General features: G+C 39.2%; 1 protein-coding gene and 1 pseudogene across 1 annotated transcript; one reads left to right on the top strand and one right to left on the bottom strand.

Moving 5' to 3' along the window:
- Nucleotides 1-4368: 4368 nt before the first annotated feature.
- Nucleotides 4369-7223, top strand: LOC110069441 (perlucin-like protein; annotated as a pseudogene).
- A 1843-nt stretch (nucleotides 7224-9066) lies between these two features.
- On the bottom strand, nucleotides 9067-17432 carry LOC110069446 (UDP-sugar transporter protein SLC35A5-like). Its single transcript, XM_089293449.1, has 5 exons — nucleotides 17261-17432; nucleotides 13279-13380; nucleotides 12463-12596; nucleotides 11974-12041; nucleotides 9067-11318 (listed from the first exon to the last, which is right to left on the bottom strand). Exons 1-5 carry the CDS (start codon nucleotides 17415-17417, stop codon nucleotides 10580-10582), a joined length of 1200 nt encoding a protein of 399 aa, XP_089149575.1. The 5' UTR covers nucleotides 17418-17432; the 3' UTR covers nucleotides 9067-10579.

A 17432-nucleotide genomic window follows, 5' to 3' on the forward strand; every position in this document is an offset into this window, starting at 1 on the left:
TGAGAAAAAGGAGGGGCCCAAGAATATTTCCTTGAGGAACTCCAGTGTTAATTGGATTTGGTTCAGAAAGCACACCGTTAAATTGAACGATCTGCTTACGATGGAATAAATAATCAGTAAACCACTGAAATTCCATATCATATACGCCATAACGGGACAGTTTACTCAATAAAACGGAATGACTGATGGTATCGAATGCCTTTGATAAGTCAATAAAAACTGCTCCTGTTGCCTTTCCACTGTCGGCCTCCTTTCTGATGAGATCAGTGAAGTAAGTAACAGCTAGTTCCGTTGCGCGGTTCGGACGGAAACCAAATTGGTACTCAAAAAAGTAGATTAGGACGCTCTAGATGAGCCATCAGCTACTTGTAGACTATCCTTTCCAAGATCTTTGACAAAGTAGGGAGAATTGAGATAGGCCTGTAATTGTCAATCTCAGCCAGAGACCCTGATTTGTATAGGGGGATCACCTTTGCCACTTTCCACTCACTAGGCACAACTCCAGTTTTAAGAGATAAATTGATGATAAATGTCAAAGGCGTGGTTAAAACATAGGCAGCGTCTTTGAGCAGTCCCGGGGGGGAAATTATCCAGTCCAGACGCTTTTTTCCGCTCAAGATTTTTTAGCTCTTTAAGAATGTCTGATTCTTTCACAGCTTTAAAAGTAAACTGACTTTCCGTGAATTGCTTGGGAAGATTTTCTTCAGCAGGTTTGCTCCAGACAAAGTCACGGAGTAAGATTGATTTCCTTTTCAGACATCTGGCAATGGAACTGAAATATTCGCAGAAGCTATTTGCAATGAAGCTTTTGTTAGTTGACTTCGATCCATTTATCACAAACGCCGAACCTTGATCAGAAGGTGATTTGGTAGGATAGAGTTTCTTGATGGCTGCCCAAAATTTATCAGGAGAGTCAGCACAACCTTTAAGGAGATCGCGATGATATCTGCTTTTACATTTTTTAACAAGGCCAGAGACTCTGTTGCGTTGCCGTTTATAAGAAGACCAATCGTTTTCTTGATTAGTACGGCGGGCTTTCCTGAGCAAACCATCCCTGAGATTCATCTCTTTTTTGACATCCGGAGTCAGCCAAGGACACAGTCGGCCTTTGACCTTCTTCAAGATTAGGAGAGCGTGCTTGTCGATACACTGTTGCAGTATGTCACGAAAAGAGGCCCATGCCTCACTTATGCTGACAGATGAATAAACCTCTTCAAAATTCGCAGAATTTAGCTCTTCGCAAAATAGCTTAGGGTCATAGTTAGCAAAATTTCGGCAAGTAATGATTCGCGGATTGAACTTAGCATTGTTTAGCTTGCGAGCACATCCAATGAGCTCATGATCACTCAGGCCAGCTGGAATTACTTTCACCGAAGAGATGTTATGTGGTACGTTGCTGCAAATAACATCAATTAGGGTCTTGGACTCACGCGTAATTCTCGTGGGGGTGGTAATGAGTTGTTTCAGACCAAAATAGGTGAGAATGGATTTCATTTCTTTGTGATCTGAGGACACCAAAAAATTAAATTAACTTGTCAAATTTGCTTAGATACAAGTTTTATTAAAACTTTTTTTCTGGCATGCCATTTTCTTGTCATTTCAACAGCTTTCATCACATCGACAATGTATTAAGAGATTTACAATATTAATTACGTCCCGGACCAAGGTGATATGAAAAGATGGCCACAACTGAAAGATATCAACTAACCTTACATTGATGTAATATTTCTCAAACTCATTAATTACAATTCAGCAAGTTTAGACAAACGAAGGGATGACCGTGACGGTGTTTGGATGCCTGATCTTAATTAGCATAGATTTTTACGCTTTTATATCTCCATTTTTCACGGTCTTTCGTATTTGATGTAATATATCAAACACTCAAGACAGTATTTGACCACATTTCCAAACACCTCGAAGTTCGTCAAAAATAGTCCGCTGCGCGTCGTATTTTCAACTCTCTTCTCGGTGTTTGGAAACGTGGTCAAACACGGTCTTTCGTGTTTGATATATTACAACAAATACGAAAGACCGCGTTTGACCACATTTCCAAACACCGAGAAGAGAGTTGAAAATACGACGCGCAGCGGAGTATTTTTTACGAACTTCGGGGTGTCTGGAAATGTTGTCAAACACTGTCTTGAGTGTTTGATATTTTTTCTAAATCGAAACCAAACCTAAGGCGAAAATGGGGAAATAAAATGGTAAATATTCTATGCTAATTAAGGTCAGATATCCAAAAATCACGGTGACGCTACTATGTAGAATAGAAAAGAAAAACGGAACCAACGATAAAAAATTAATTTCCACCAAAGCAAGAAAAATATTTACAATAAACCTTTTCATTTTTTACCCTAAGGTCAAGATGGCCGCCTCAATTGGACTTAAACATTTCTACAAACCCACATTTTCGTATGGGGTTATGGTTTTCTATACAGCTCTCTACCCTATACTCTTTGAAATAATTATTTCTGGTGTATGCCATTACGAAAGATTTTCTGAATGGCACCCTTGAAGGTCTACAGTAACTTTAAAAGTCAGTTTCTCTATGTGGAGATATATCGGTTACTTATCATGTTAAAATACTTCTCACTTCCTTCGTTTTTCGTTCATAATAAGCTAGGAGAATATATATATTTATAGCTTGTGTCACAAACAAAGTGCATGTAATATTAAAACAATCATAAAACACATCACTTTTGGATCTGTATTCGCAGTGTTTTATTTTTATTTCATGATTAATTTGATTCACTCGCATGTTTGATCACCAGCTGTCCCAAAGGAGGTTCATGTTTACAAATAAAAAATAAACCTTTTAATGCCTGCCAAACACCTTCGATTCGTTAATGAACACGATTTTTGAAAACGTGGTAGTATACATTTTTTGTGCCCAAACCGAAGTTTTTTTTTTTTTTTTACAAATTGCCTTAAAACTGCACGGTTAAATTATTTTGATATATGTTCCCACGAACAAATTCTCCAGTCCTAAATATAAAAAATACTGTAAAAACTAGAACAACATTTTTATCGTCTGTCACAGCCACTGTTACATTTTCCCACCGTTCACGGGCTTAAATGTTTGCGCCGAACCTTTCCGAAAAAGATTCAAACGCGAGGGCGCGAAAAGTGAACAAACTTACGCGAAAATAAAATTCATTTGGGCAAATGTCGTGACATGGAGTTTTTCCTCGACACAGATGAACTTCAGCATAGACTAGCCCCAACCTGAAAGACTCTTGTGTTAACGTTGTTTTAGCTTTATCCGTTTCTTTGCCTCACTTCATTTCTCGTTGACTCTCACCCAATTTCATCCAAATAAGACTAGACTTCTCCTTAACAACGAAGATTCGTTTGGCTTTTGTTTTTTTTTTAAATACATATTAAACAACTTTTAAATAACTTTTTATTTCCACTTGTTCCTACGGCCGACATACAAAGTAACACTGAGCTACCCATTGCAACTTGATTCCCTTTGATTCCCTATCAGGGAACAAAGCTAGCGCTGGTGATCAATAAACCCTGAAAAAAATAACAAAATTAAATACTGAGACGAATAACAAAGGGAAGTTTGATGACAAAGAAACACTAGGTCCAAAAAAGGGGAAACAAATTATTTACTTATCTAGTTTATGATTAGCAAAACAAAATAACCAGGTTTTATATTAATGTTATCATAATATACTTCGACCTTCTCTTACTTCAACATAATAGATTGCTCCAGTCGATAAATACACTGTACGTAAACAAGCAGAGAAGTATTAAGTCGAACGGGTCTGCGCTATGAAAAAGTAACAACGCCATTTTAGTGCAAAATCCTTTTTTTTCAGGCTAAGGATCAACGAAAATGAGCGAAAGTGAGAACATTTAACGTATGACAACCAAAACTTGCACTAGATCTTAAAAGTTAGATGTCGACGTGACATTTTAACGACTTGGATTTAAACCTACATTACCTAAAGCAGCATCCTGCTGATCGTGAAAGTTGGCGTTTTCATTGATGAGGGAGATGTCGTGCTTGTTCAGTTCACAAGTTCCTTTGCCGTCCTTCTTGGATGACATCTTGTAGTTTGTAGAAGTACACCAAGCGTTTTTCATACATTGTTGGCCGCACGATAACAAACTGGGAGAATGAAACCGTTTGACAACGTATCCCTTGAGCTGCTTATTTTCCCGCGTTGTGAAGTATGATGAACGGGAAAATGCAGCTGTTTATGGTGCGATCGATCAGCAATGGCGTGTGTAAAGCTTTTTATGTTTTTCCTGTTTCAAATTTCTTTCGTTTTCTCCACAGCAGAAACAGCTGCATTTTCCCGTTCATTATATTTCACAACGCGGGAAAATAAACAGCTTAAGGGATACGGTGTCGAACGGTTTGATTCTCCCAGTTTGTTATCGTGCGGCCAACAATGAGAAACGCTTGGTGTACTTCCACAAACTACAAGATGTCATCCAAGAAGGACGGCAAAGGAACTTGTGAACTGAACAAGCATGACATCTCCCTCATCAGTGAAAACACCAACTTTCATGATCAGCAGGGAGTCATTTTCTTGACGCCGCTTAAGGTAATGTAGGTTTTTTTTTAATTCAAGCCTTTAAAATGTCACGTCTTACGTTTACGATATAGGGCGAATCATCGATGTTACGTTAAATGTTTTAGCTTTCGTATATTTCGTGGTAGAACCTTAACCTGGTAGAAAAAGATTTTGTACTCAAATGGGATTGTTTTATTTTCGTTACTAAGATCTGCTCAACTTAAAGAAGACTTCAGGTTATAAATTACATCTATTATACACATCTTTGCGTTACTGGTTTGAGCACCCCATTATGTTGAAGTATTCAGTAATTAAAACAAGATTATTTAAAACATAGTGAGTCTGCCTTGTTTATATCGCCGGCAAACTAAATAAGTCAAACCAAGCCGTGTAAGGAACTGGCACTTTTGGACCTGGTTTTTCATATCATCAAGCTTCTCTTTCGCATTCGCAGCGTTTTTATCTCGTTAATTTAATTTATTCGGGGATGTTTGAGATACTTCATTGATTTCTAGCTATACTAGTTACAGCAGCAGTCTTGTAGCATTACAGGTCGCTAAGACATACCGAACGCGCTCAAAGCGACACGCGAAATGAAACTTGCGCAAGTCAACCATAATTCAATAGGCCAACGGTACTTCGCAAATACATAATCATGAAATAAAAACGCTGAGGGTCAAAACTGACTAAGTACAGGGAATTTAAAAAAAGGAAAATAAATCAAAAAAAAAAAGTACAACTTGGCTTGTAGATTTGCTTTCTTAACGTATTGATTTTATCAATTTTATTCAGGGATGTTTGATCACCAGCTGTCTCAATGGCGGTTCTTGTTTACACGACCCCGAAAAACAAACCTTTTTCCTCTTCGTGCCACCAGCTTTGGACTGGACACAGATGTGAAGTTAAGAAAGGTAATTATGAGTTCTACTTTATATATCATATACAGTTAATAACACAGCCAACCCCCCACAAACGGTCCCCTTTTTATATTAAATAGTGAAGGTTTTTGGTCGTCCTCCGCTAGAGAACCAGTTTCTTGCAATGGACAGTTGATCCTGGCTGAGGATAATCACTGAAGAAAAAATCAACTGCAGCTATTTCTAATTAACGATAAACTGTCCATATTTGCATAACGTTTATATAAATGCGTAATGAAGAGGTTCACTTTACTCGTAGTCTAAACAAACGGCCAGTAGAAATTGCCCCAACAGAAGGCATCGGAAAGCCTGCGTTTTAATTTTTTTTCTGTAGGTCATATGTCTTTTAGGATCTTGCGATTAGGAATATATGAATTTATTTATGAATTTATTCATGAATTTATTTTATATGAATTTATTCATGAATTTATTTTATATGAATTTATGAAGATTCTTGAAAGGGCAGGGCAATTTAACAGCCCCTGCGTTTTCTTATTTGTAGTTTCATGCCTTATTTCAACAAGCCAATTTCGCCTATATTAAAATTCTAACATGGCGCTTTGTCTCAACCCAGAAGCATATGGTTCTGCTCAACCTTGATGTGACTTTTTGTTTTAGTCTTCCAAGCCTCGGAGCCATGTTAAAATTTTAATATATCGAAATTAATCTGTTCGTTGGCACGAAAGAGCGAGTAAAAACCCGTCTGTATTCGTTATGATAGCTTTAATCTCATCCTGTTTTATATTTCACCTGATTAGAATGTCCGCAAGATTGGGTTCGTTACGGAAATTCTTGTTACCACGTCATCGACACTCCGACCCTCAAATGGAGCGACGCTCGAACGACTTGCCAGAATCGATAGATAAATAGATAGATAGATAGATAGATAGATAGATAGACAGATAGACAGCTAGATAGATAGACAGCTAGATAGATAGACAGATAGACAGATAGACGACTTGCCAGAATCGATAGATAGATAGACAGATAGACAGATAGACAGTAGATAGATAGATAGATAGTTGGTGTCAATTTCCTCCCTTGCAGTCAGAGGCTGAATTGTGGAGGAACCAGAAAGGTGAGATCGGACGTCAGCATATGAAGGCGCACTTTGCAGCCACTTCAGTCCACGTATGATCTCACTTTACCCACCCCAGACCAATGACCGGCACAAGTCAGATAGACCATGACACCGGGTTCTACGTCCCCTACTCTTTTCGAACGGTGTCATGCGTTCTTTAACGTCCCACAAGAACCAGATCAGTGAAGTGCTGTGAGACGGGGCCTACGGTTTATCGTCCTTATCCGAGAAGACTTGAATGTCTAACCATTTGTAGATGTAATTACAAAGGCAGCACATTCTCCTCAGTTATTTTAAGACCCTGAGTGTTGGTCCGGTCTGGGGCTCGAACCTTCGACCTCCCGCACAGCAGTCCGGCGCTCTCCCAATTGAGCTAACCAGGCGGAATGACACTCCAGGCAGAATTTGGGAGGAGACCTCGCTTTCATCAAATCACAAGATGAAAACAACTTCGTTCATGACCTAATGAACCAGCAAACAGACCAAGATTGGGTTGCTTGGCTTGGACTTTACAGAAAGGCTAATAATGCGTTTTACTGGATCGATGACATTCCATTAACGGACCAGTATGCTGCATGGGCAAGTGGAGAACCTAACTATTTTTATGTAAATGAAAAGTGTGTCCACATATATAACGTATTAGAAAAACTTGGGGAATTGAATGACCTTAGATGTAATTTGGACGAGGCGTAGAAGAATGTAGCCCCTGTTACACATTTAAGGCGGTCATCATAACTGAGCATTTTGCCGTTTTGTCACGAAAGGATTCCAGGGATACATAAACTCATTTTTCATTAGAATTGTAAAACCCTGGAACATTATCTGTAAATCTCGCCCCTTATGACAAGTTTTCCAGTCTAAGTATGTTTAAGAATGTTCTGCGCGCCACCTTTTACTTTACTGGACACTACTTACAATATTGACATGCCCTGCACCTGGTTCCTCTCCTGCAACTGCCTTTGCCACCGCTCTTAATTTAACCTGACTGATTTTATTTGCACCTTACCGTGCACTATTAGTAATTAATTACATTCATTGTAATTTTATTAAATTTCAGATTTCTTATATCAGGTTTTATTAGATTTTGGTTGCGCATCGCATAGGATACTTATCCCGTTTGCCCAATCCCTTTTGGTCTTTTCATCTCTAATATTGATTTACCATATATGTGTATATTTAACTTGTGAGACCAATAAAGTTGATAGACAAACTTCATTTACACTCGAGACATATAGGCGAGTTAACGCTACACACTGACTACTTGTAAGAACTTAGTATCAAACGTTGTTGTCAGCATTAGAACATTACAATTATGCAAAATAGAAAGTTCTAGGAACTTAGGAACTTAGAAAATTCAAAGTTCTTTGATGAGGGTGTCAAATGTTTCTCTACTATAAAAAAAGTAAGATATAGGGTAGAGAGCCGTACAGAAAACCATAGTGACACGAAAATGTGGGTGGCCCCAGTCTTTTGTGGGGTTGAGGCGGCCATTTTGGCTTTAAGTTTAAAAATAGATAGATAATGTATTGCAACTAGGTTTACTCTTTTAGTGTAAATGAAATATTTTTAACGTTGGTTTTGTGCTCTTTGTCTATTCTGCATAGTAGAACATGTGAATTACTTGTCAACTGTACAAAATATCGCAAAATTACGGTTATAAGTCACCCATCCCGTTTTAAAGCCCCAACGGCTGAAAGCCAATTTAATTAGAGAGTTTAAGGGCCCATTAACTGATCTTTTCGAGCCTTTGCTAAGGAAAATTTTTTCTCATATAACCTCATCATTTTTTGTTAGTTCAGAGTTATTTCATGTGTTTTAACTTTTTCACGATCAGTAGTACCAGTGATGACTTCATAAGGCCACGCCCTTGGTCATGTGACTGATACTGAAAAAATGTAAAGGCTCCCAGGCAAATCACCTTATCGGGATTTTTTTCATTGAGTTAATATTTCAATTTAAATCCTCATTACGCTGTGCACAGATTTTGTTTCATTTCTAAAGGTCAGATTTTGGGAGAATTTCAAAATATTGAAAAATTCGTAATTTTCTGAGAAAAGCGTGATTTCGAAAAAGGAATGCAAGCTATGTTCCTAACGTTGGTTTGAATCGAAATTCGTCGGCTGGATTTAATGTAAAACCGCGTTTCCTTTAGCATTTAAAGAAACCGGAAGTGCGCCCGATATATATTTGGAAGTTACCTTATGAGCGCGTGCGTAATTTACACTACCAGCGCACTTCGGTAAGATCAAACAAAGCCATGTGGACTTAGTTTTTCTCTTTCTATTGCTCTGGTTTTTCTGTCTTTCTCTCATTTTGCCTTTGCTTGTACTTTTGTTACTTTGCATTTTGTGAAACACAAAGAGAAACATCTTAAATGTAAGCGAATTTGCAAGTTCTTGAGCTGTTTTTATTTTGCCCGCTCAGGCTGACGTAAGTAACCGGAAGTGAAATTTCACCTCCTTAGCAACGCGCGCGAGCGCGCGCATGAATCGGTTAATGGGCCCTTAAGAAAACTACGACGGCAACGGCACCGGCAACGTCGCTAAACCAAAGGTTTAATGAGCAAAACAATAGCTGTGCACGTGCGTTATAATTCTTGGTACATTTCTTTGCGGTCCTCTGGAAAACAACAACGTGAAATGATCAAAATTCTACGTTGTCCGGAGAACGTGAACCACGACGGCTAATTTTTTATTTTTATTTCAAATGTTTCGCCCTGTCCCAGATTCAGCGTCGTAATAGTTTTGACACTGAGAAACAAAGGAAAATGACTTTAGAGTATCGCGAGATTCGTAGGTAAATGTAAAATAATTTTTTAAATCGACGATGTCCTAGGCGTTGCGCCTTGGTTTCTTAAACTCCCTATTAAATATGTAAACAAAAACACCATTCTAATTCTGGTTATTATCCCCTAACCCCTGCCTCTGGTATTACTGTCATGGACCGAGGGCTTCATACAAAGCAAAGGAATACGCCAAGCACGGACGTCATTCTTATTTCGAGACCTTAATGATGCATTTAACAGCCATTGAGTCCCTGGTGCTATTCTGCGAAGCACGATTAAGGCCCGGACCACAGCCCCGTGTTCGTCTCGACGAAAACGAAGCAAAATATTTTCGCCCACCCTAGCGTTTTCGGTGTTGTTTTCACCTGTCGTATGAAAACGCATAATTTTTGATACATTTTCGTCTACCGTCCACGCTAAAACGCTCGAAAACGCTGATGGAAACCGTTGACGCTTTTTCGGCACCGTTTTCAGAAGCCTCCGTTTTCTCCTATCCACACTAGAAACGGAGCGTTTTCAAAACGATTCTTTTTAAAAACGCTCCACTCGTGAAACCGTTTTCGAAAGCCTCCATTTTCAACACTGTTTTCGGTCATTTTAGTGTGGACGATAGGCAAAAACGCATCAAAAAGTCTGCGTTTTCGCACGATTACGCATTAATGTGGTCGGGGCCTAAACCAATCTAGAATTACCGTGATCAAATTTTGATTTTAATTTTTGTAACCGTTCTCGGTGAGTTTTCTTTTTACATTCTTTTTGTCCTCAGCTTTTGTCTCTGATTTAAGTCAAACTCCCATATCACTAAAAACGTTTCGTCAGTTAAAAGATATATTGAATAACTGGCTGTAATATCAACAGGGAGATTCCCAGCTCTGGTTGCTATGCATTTCTTTGGCGCTATAGTAAAGTTGGGATAAGTTTGTCATAAACTATTTCAATATCATAGAGCGGTTTTCATTTGAGTGTCGAAGAGTAATTGGTTTTGCAGTTACTACGCAACACGATTGGCTTAAAAACTCTCGCCAATTTTCATCCAATCAGAAGTAAAGCCAAACCCAATCGTGACTTGTTCGCACAAGTTTTCCCGCGCTTCGCATCAGCTACATGTAATCACTTCGAGTTTTGATTGGTTCAATGTACTGTCTATGTCCTTTGTGACTGGCTTAAGCGATAACTTTGGTTTAATTTTTCGATACTCAGTTGGAAACCACTCTACAATTGCTGATCTTAATCTTTATTTTAATGACTGTTGTATTTCTTTCTCTCATATCTGGGTGTCTATTTTTTCTTTTGGTGATACCACCTCGGCCTTGGTGCCTACATTAAAAATAAAAATCGCCAACAACACCACGGGCGCTGTCAGACAGAACATCAACGTCGGATGAAAGTCCAGGAAAAAAACTGATGACGTAATCATGACGACATTGGTCAGCTGATTGGACATCACTTGGAACATGTTGTCTCTGAATTTCAGAATCAGTGCTACGGTCAATCCAAAAAAAGCCGTAACAACAATGAGTAACGTTGCGTGACGGTTATAACCATAGAAAAGCCCGCAGTTTACGACGTGATAACGAAACTCGGGCCTGAGAAGTAACGTCACGGTGTTGAAAAAGACGCCAAACATGTACAGCTTTGTGTTTTGCAAGAGTATGCTTTCTTCCATTCCTTGGCCCTCTTTGAAGATCTTCTCGTTGTAAATATTCGCTGAGGAGGACAGTACACACTGTGCTAGGACCAGAATGTGTCCTTGACTTCCTCGAAAAATGCTTGGTTTCTCTTCGACAGCTTCGGTGACATTTCGCGAGCCCGGAGTTCGTCGTGCCTTCCGACAAGCGTCCGATTCGTGTCCGTTTAAGGTCGACTGTACTTCGGCTGGTAAGAAGTCGCCGATGATTCGCCGGTGGTGTGAATGTTCGATTTCTTTCTTCTCATTTGAGAGCAAAACGATTGATAAGAATAAAATCAGCAAAGACGCCCATTGGACGCTGCTTAATTTTCTCCTATAAAGAAAAAAAACAAAAAAACAATCAACATGCAGGTCAATTTTAAAACGTTTGGGTTTACCAGTCAGTATAAACTGATAGCACAACTTTTCTGGAATTTTTAGGAGAGAGGACAACCTCGCGAGGTATATCCAAATTTTCGAAAAATCCCTTGGCCGGGAGTTACATGCCATTTTCTTTGTCTCTCAGAATTTCCGGGACTTCTCATTGGTTCGAATTGCAGAAATTCAATAATTGTCGGATCTTCCGTGAACATTCCCAAGAAATTTCCTCACAAATTGCCCCTACTTCTGCTTCAAAAGTTCAGGAATTTTTCATCGAATGGAAAGCGCCCAAGGTCATAGCCTGCGTGAAATATAGTGTCTCTGATTGGAGAATACTCTGATGAGTAACAATAGACTACGAGCAGGCCCTTTGTATTCCGCGTCACGCAGGATGGACTAAGCGACAGAGGGGCAATGTAGTCTAAGTATCAACCACCGGGATAGATGAGTTTTCTGCGAACAAGAGCAGAACTCCACGAATTCCAGAATTGGAATGGTAACTCAACATAATGGTCATTCACGGTTAATTAAGTGATCTAATTCCGGGATGAGTTGGGCCAATGGAACGAGTAAGATAACGAATAAAATGATAAGACGCGGTATCTGACCTGAGGATAATCCTAAATAGAACGGCTGTGGATATGATGACAAAGTTCTGCATCAACGTGTACACCGCCTACGAACAAGGATACAGCAATTATACAACTGGCATAGAGAGGTTTTCAGTTGAGTGTCGTAAAACCAAGTTAAGGTCATTCCCCAGTATTGCATTGCGCATCCCTACTATGCATAATTTCACGCGTGATTAATGAGCGCGCATTAAAAACCGTGCAGCTCCCACTAGCTAATCTAGAGTGACGTTTCCGAGCTTTATCAAATCTGAACTTTGGGAATTTCATTTTCGGTTTCATTTTTGATGGCATTTGCCGCTTTTCTGGGCGTACAAATGCAGCGTTGGCTTCCTTCACAGATATCCTTGTGAACTGTCTTGTCACACACTCTAGGGTCTGCGAAGAAGGCTAATATGCAACATTTGCGTGTGGTGTAAGTCACTTCAGTTCACTTGGGACTCGGGGAAATGTGTACTTTTAACTTACTGCAGACAAATGCAACAGAATATAAAATCCTATCAGATTGTCGCAGAAATACAGCAATCCTGGAACCGCCCATTTAAGAAGTTCACGCCAATTGACATCACAAACAGACAGAACTTCTCCAGCTGACTTTCCCCCTATAAAATAAAGATGAAAAACAATAATGATAAAAATGCACTTGTGACCATTCCATGGATTATATAAAAATTCGGGTGTACTCACACATTCATGCCAATAGCAGACGGGTACTTTCACAAGAACTGCTTAGAAGCTTCAAAATATGTATTTAGTTGAAACTGTACGTAAACTATACAGTCGAGCCTGGCTGACTAGCCCTGAGCTTGGAGGTATCCATCTTATATAGTGGAAGCAATTACATAAATCAGGTCAGTCCCTGGAACTAATTGAACTGTCCGTGATGAAGTTATGTAGGTGCCATACAGAGAAGTTCCACTCAACAGTCGAACCCTGCTTAAAGGAGCTCAGTCACGGTATTTTGAGTTATTTTGGCCACGTACAAAATGACCTTGAAATGTTAGGAAGCCTGAAAATAATAGTTTACTAAGATAGAAAAACACCAAAGAGATAATAATAAAGCATAAAGGAACAAGGATGGTTACGAATGGAGAAGATTAACGCGGATGTAAAAACCGTGGCGTGACTCCTTTAAATGGGCACGTGAGGGACCACTAAAAGTGTCCGTCGGTAGTTATGAGGTGTCTGTATTAAGTGAGTGTCCGTAAAACCAGGCTGCAGTGTACCTCAGATGACAATTACTGATCTAATAGTCGATCAACGGAGTTGACGCTTCTCCCTTACCCTTGCACAGTAATAAGTGAAGATAAAGACTGCAGCAAACAAGTAACTTGAACAGCTCGGCAAAAATGTTGACAGTTACAGGAAGATACTCGTATCCACCACCTGTTGGGAGAAAACGAAACTGGATCAGACCACGGTACAATGTCAGCAACACTTTGGTAGGGGGTGGGGTGTGGGAGGATTTACATCCGTGGAACATTTTTCTAATTAGAGAACTTATGCTGATTTTACCAACGTTGTTAAGGTAATTCCATCGAAATAGAACTCACGATAGATTTTCTTTCAAACTTTGCCTGTTGTCTGCTTATATCAAGAGAAATTAAAATTTGAAATAAAAAAGGGGATCCCCATATTCGTTTAGGAGCAGGAGGACCTTCAATAAACCCCATAATTCCTGAAATTATCTGCTTTCAGAAACATTTATATTTGAACCATTCACCTGACGCATTAAGCGTGCAGAAAAATAGAAAGAAAGTTAAGCGAGAAAAATAACAATATGGATGTATTGCATAAATGTTAAGGAGCAATTTGATGTACGTTTCACGGCATGATAACGGCACTCATATTTAGTTGACAGGGATACAATAAGTTCCAAGCTCGCAGTGTTCTGGGGCCACACATTATCTTTTACGAGTGCTAGCTATGCTCTCATTTTCCGTGAAAATTTTTTACTCCGCAATAGAAATTGGTCCATATTCACTGTATAGAAAGGAGATCTCTGCCTTCAAACTAAATAAAAAAATCTTTAGGTCCCGGTACTCGTTTCCGAGAAAAAAAACGATGATTTATCTCTCGCAAGCCACGAGACACTATTTTTTATATGTTGTGTATGTACACGCGCTCGTGAGCGCGCACTAATGACGCGAAAATCGTGCGCAGTAGGGATGCGCAATGCAATTCTGAGGAATCACCTTAAGGTCATTCCACTGAAATAGAACCTGCACTGAGATTTTTGCGAAACTTTGCCTATTGATTGTTTATATTATAGGAACTTATATTCTGAAATAAAAATGAGGGGTCCCCATGTTCGTTTAGGAGCAACAGCACCTTGTTTATACCCATATAAATCCTTATAATAGCACCATGATTGTAGTCACGATTTCTTGCTAAATTCACGTTTCCGACGATTGCTTTTTGTTCTACACTGAGAATTGGTCCATATTTATTTTACACAGAGAAATTTATTACTCAATTCAAAACAACAGAAAAAAATGATAGGTCACCATACTCGTTTGCGAGAAATTGACGATTTTCCTCTATGGCGAGGTCCAGCTGTAAAGAAAAAGCCGCCATTTTTTAATGCGCGCGCGCTAATCACGCGTGAAACTATGTGCGGTAGGGATGCGCAATGTAATACTGGGGAATAACCTTAAGCGCCAAGCGCGCGATGGGTTGACATTGACGCAATCAACTACGCTACCAAGTACACGACTAAAATGAAAGAAAAATTTTCCTGCTGTGACCAAATCAAGTGAAATGAACCTGTACTTAAACCAGAAACACCATACGAGAAGCATATCGCTAACCACTAACTGTTAACTTCTTCCAGCTGAAAAACTAGCTGTTCTCTGTTAGCTGTTATCTACTGAAATCCAACTGTAAACATGTACCTGCAGATGGCGTAGTGCGCGTGTAAAACAAGTGCGAGATACGCAACTGTTTTACTTACTGGGGAGGTGACAGGAAAAAATGTAATGGGCACCGTAAAAGTTTTCAGAAAAGATTAATAACTTTAAAAAACACGTGGTTACCCCTACATTTTATGTTATGAAATGGAAGTGGCAAGCCTATTAAACACGTGATTAGTTTCTGGTTGTGAGCAAAAGGTATTTAGACTGTATTTTAACTGAACCGGAGGAAGGCTGTCAGAGACATTAAAAGTACTGTTGCAACGATTTTTTCATTAAAGACATACCAGAAATGGTTTTTATGTTACCATTTACCGGGTAGTTTTAAGATCTTTATAAATGTGTTTGCTTTTCTGTATGTAAAGGCGAATTCTTAGATAATCTGTGAAGAAATATTCTTTCCTACTTTTTTCAGAAAAATGCTGATGTCAGCATTTTTGTTCGGATTCAAGGTTAATTAATTATCTCGAAAAAATGCGTGGCTACCCCCCATAGCCCTTGGAAAGATCTACTTTTTCCGCGTGGTCCTAACCTGGCGCAAAAACCTTTGTATTTAGTAGGCACCGTCCGTAATAAGGGTTTTCTGAATCTCTTCAGTGTTTCTGTCTCAGTGGCGGATCAGGGGGAGGGGCCCGGGTGGCCCGCCCCCCCTATTTTGGGTAAAAAAAGAAATCACAGAAGGAAGAAAAGCCGGCAGGGCAAGCATCCCCCCTCTCCCCCTTTAGCTCAAGGTCTGGATCCGCCACTGTGTATGTACCAAATTCAAATACGAAAGTTAACTTAAGTTAGCCGTAGTGGTTCACGTTCTCCAAAGGTTTGGAAATTGACAATTTCATGTTGATGATTTGCAAAGGACGGCTACGAAATGTACAAAGGTGCATAATGCACATGCGGCACATGCAGATCCATTGTTCTTTTCATTAATTACAGGAGCTCAGTCACGGTATTTTGAGTTATTTTGGCCACGTACATACTTACCGCTATATTGAGGGAAACCTGAAAATAATAGTTCACTAAGATAGAAAAACACCAAAGAAATAACAATAACTCATAAAGGATAGTTAAGGTGGCCACTGTTTGATTGTTGAAACTGAATCTCTCTCCTGATGTGTAAGCTTAACTCGTTGTTTTCAGCGCAATTTTTGTGTATTGTTTACGGTGTGTGTGTGTTTTGTGTGTGAGTCTGAATAAATGAAGTTAAAATTGTGATATCGTATTCTCCCTTGATAAGCCAAGGGACTTTAAGGGAAAACAACAAAAAATATGTTTAAATTCAAAAAAAAAAAAAAAAAAAGATTGACACTGATCACAAACGATGAAGTTGTACTCAAGTTAATTACGTTTAGGCTAAACTTTTCAAGATGCTCAAAGCGTGGCGTAGCTTCTTTTAGCTTTTTGTTTGGCGACGTTTTCTTTGGCGCCGTGCTTTGCAAGGTCGCCACTAATATTGATTCGATCACTTTAAAAGTGATCAATATATTAAAAAAAAAATAATGTTTTGTCTTTTCCAATTTTGCAACAGACAGTGTGTCTGGAATAAACAAATAGTCGTCTTAGTATAGGGATATTTTGAAATTCTCTTCATGACAACCATAATTTCAAAAGAAATAACACTCACTATTACAGAATTAAGAGTTTTGCGTGATCAAGTCTGCATGAGTACTGTGTTGGGCATCCAACCTCAAATTGAACAATTCATATGTTGGAAAATACCGGAAAAAAAGATAAAAAGGCGAACTGGCAGCTAGTGTTTGTAGAAAAAAACAACCGCCGTATAGAACAAAAGAATACTCCCGGGGGTGGGACTGGGGCGGTGCCAGGGTATGTTCGCTTCATACTTTAGGTGAGATAATATTTTGCCGTGACTTGATCGTCAACAAGACCAATATTACTAATGTAGTTTACCAGCTGGAAGGGATCCTAAAAACCACGCTAAGCTAAATGGGAGTATTGGGAAGAAGTTAACAAATGCCGAGAAAAAGTTATTGGATTTCGAGAAGAGATTTCGAGAAGAGAAGATCGTCCGTTCCAAAGTGGAACTAATTTGATCAGATTAGTTCATTGCACGACATTCATTCTTAGAATCGTTAATTCATATTGTGACATTGTTTGCTTTGAACACGATGCTGATGAAACTTAAACAAAAAATTACCTTGCAGGACCACTTTCCCACCTCCACTATCCTCTTTCTAGTATTATTTTGGCCCTATTTTGATAGACAACTTCTTGTAAAATTAAAAGAAAATTCGTGGTTAACTTTTCCTTGAATTGCCTCCAGTATTGCACAGTGTTGATGAAGTGTTCAGGCAATGGAGGTTAGCGTGTCTACGTAAACAAGGAAATACATACGTCACCTCTGATGGACAGTTTGGTTAGCAGCGTCCTGGAACACGCCAGCGAGACGTAAATAGTTCCAAGCAAAAACGTGTGCAGAAAGCTGGCCGGATTCCACACGACATTTCCAAACATTCGCCCTAAAGAAAGACGACGGAGTCTTGCAGCTACAACCATGTTATGCTGTCAGCT

This window comes from Orbicella faveolata, unplaced genomic scaffold (assembly GCF_042242905.1).
Source record: "Orbicella faveolata isolate gen_17 unplaced genomic scaffold, um_ofav_v1 contig_25, whole genome shotgun sequence".
Taxonomy (NCBI): Eukaryota; Metazoa; Cnidaria; class Anthozoa; order Scleractinia; family Merulinidae; genus Orbicella; species Orbicella faveolata.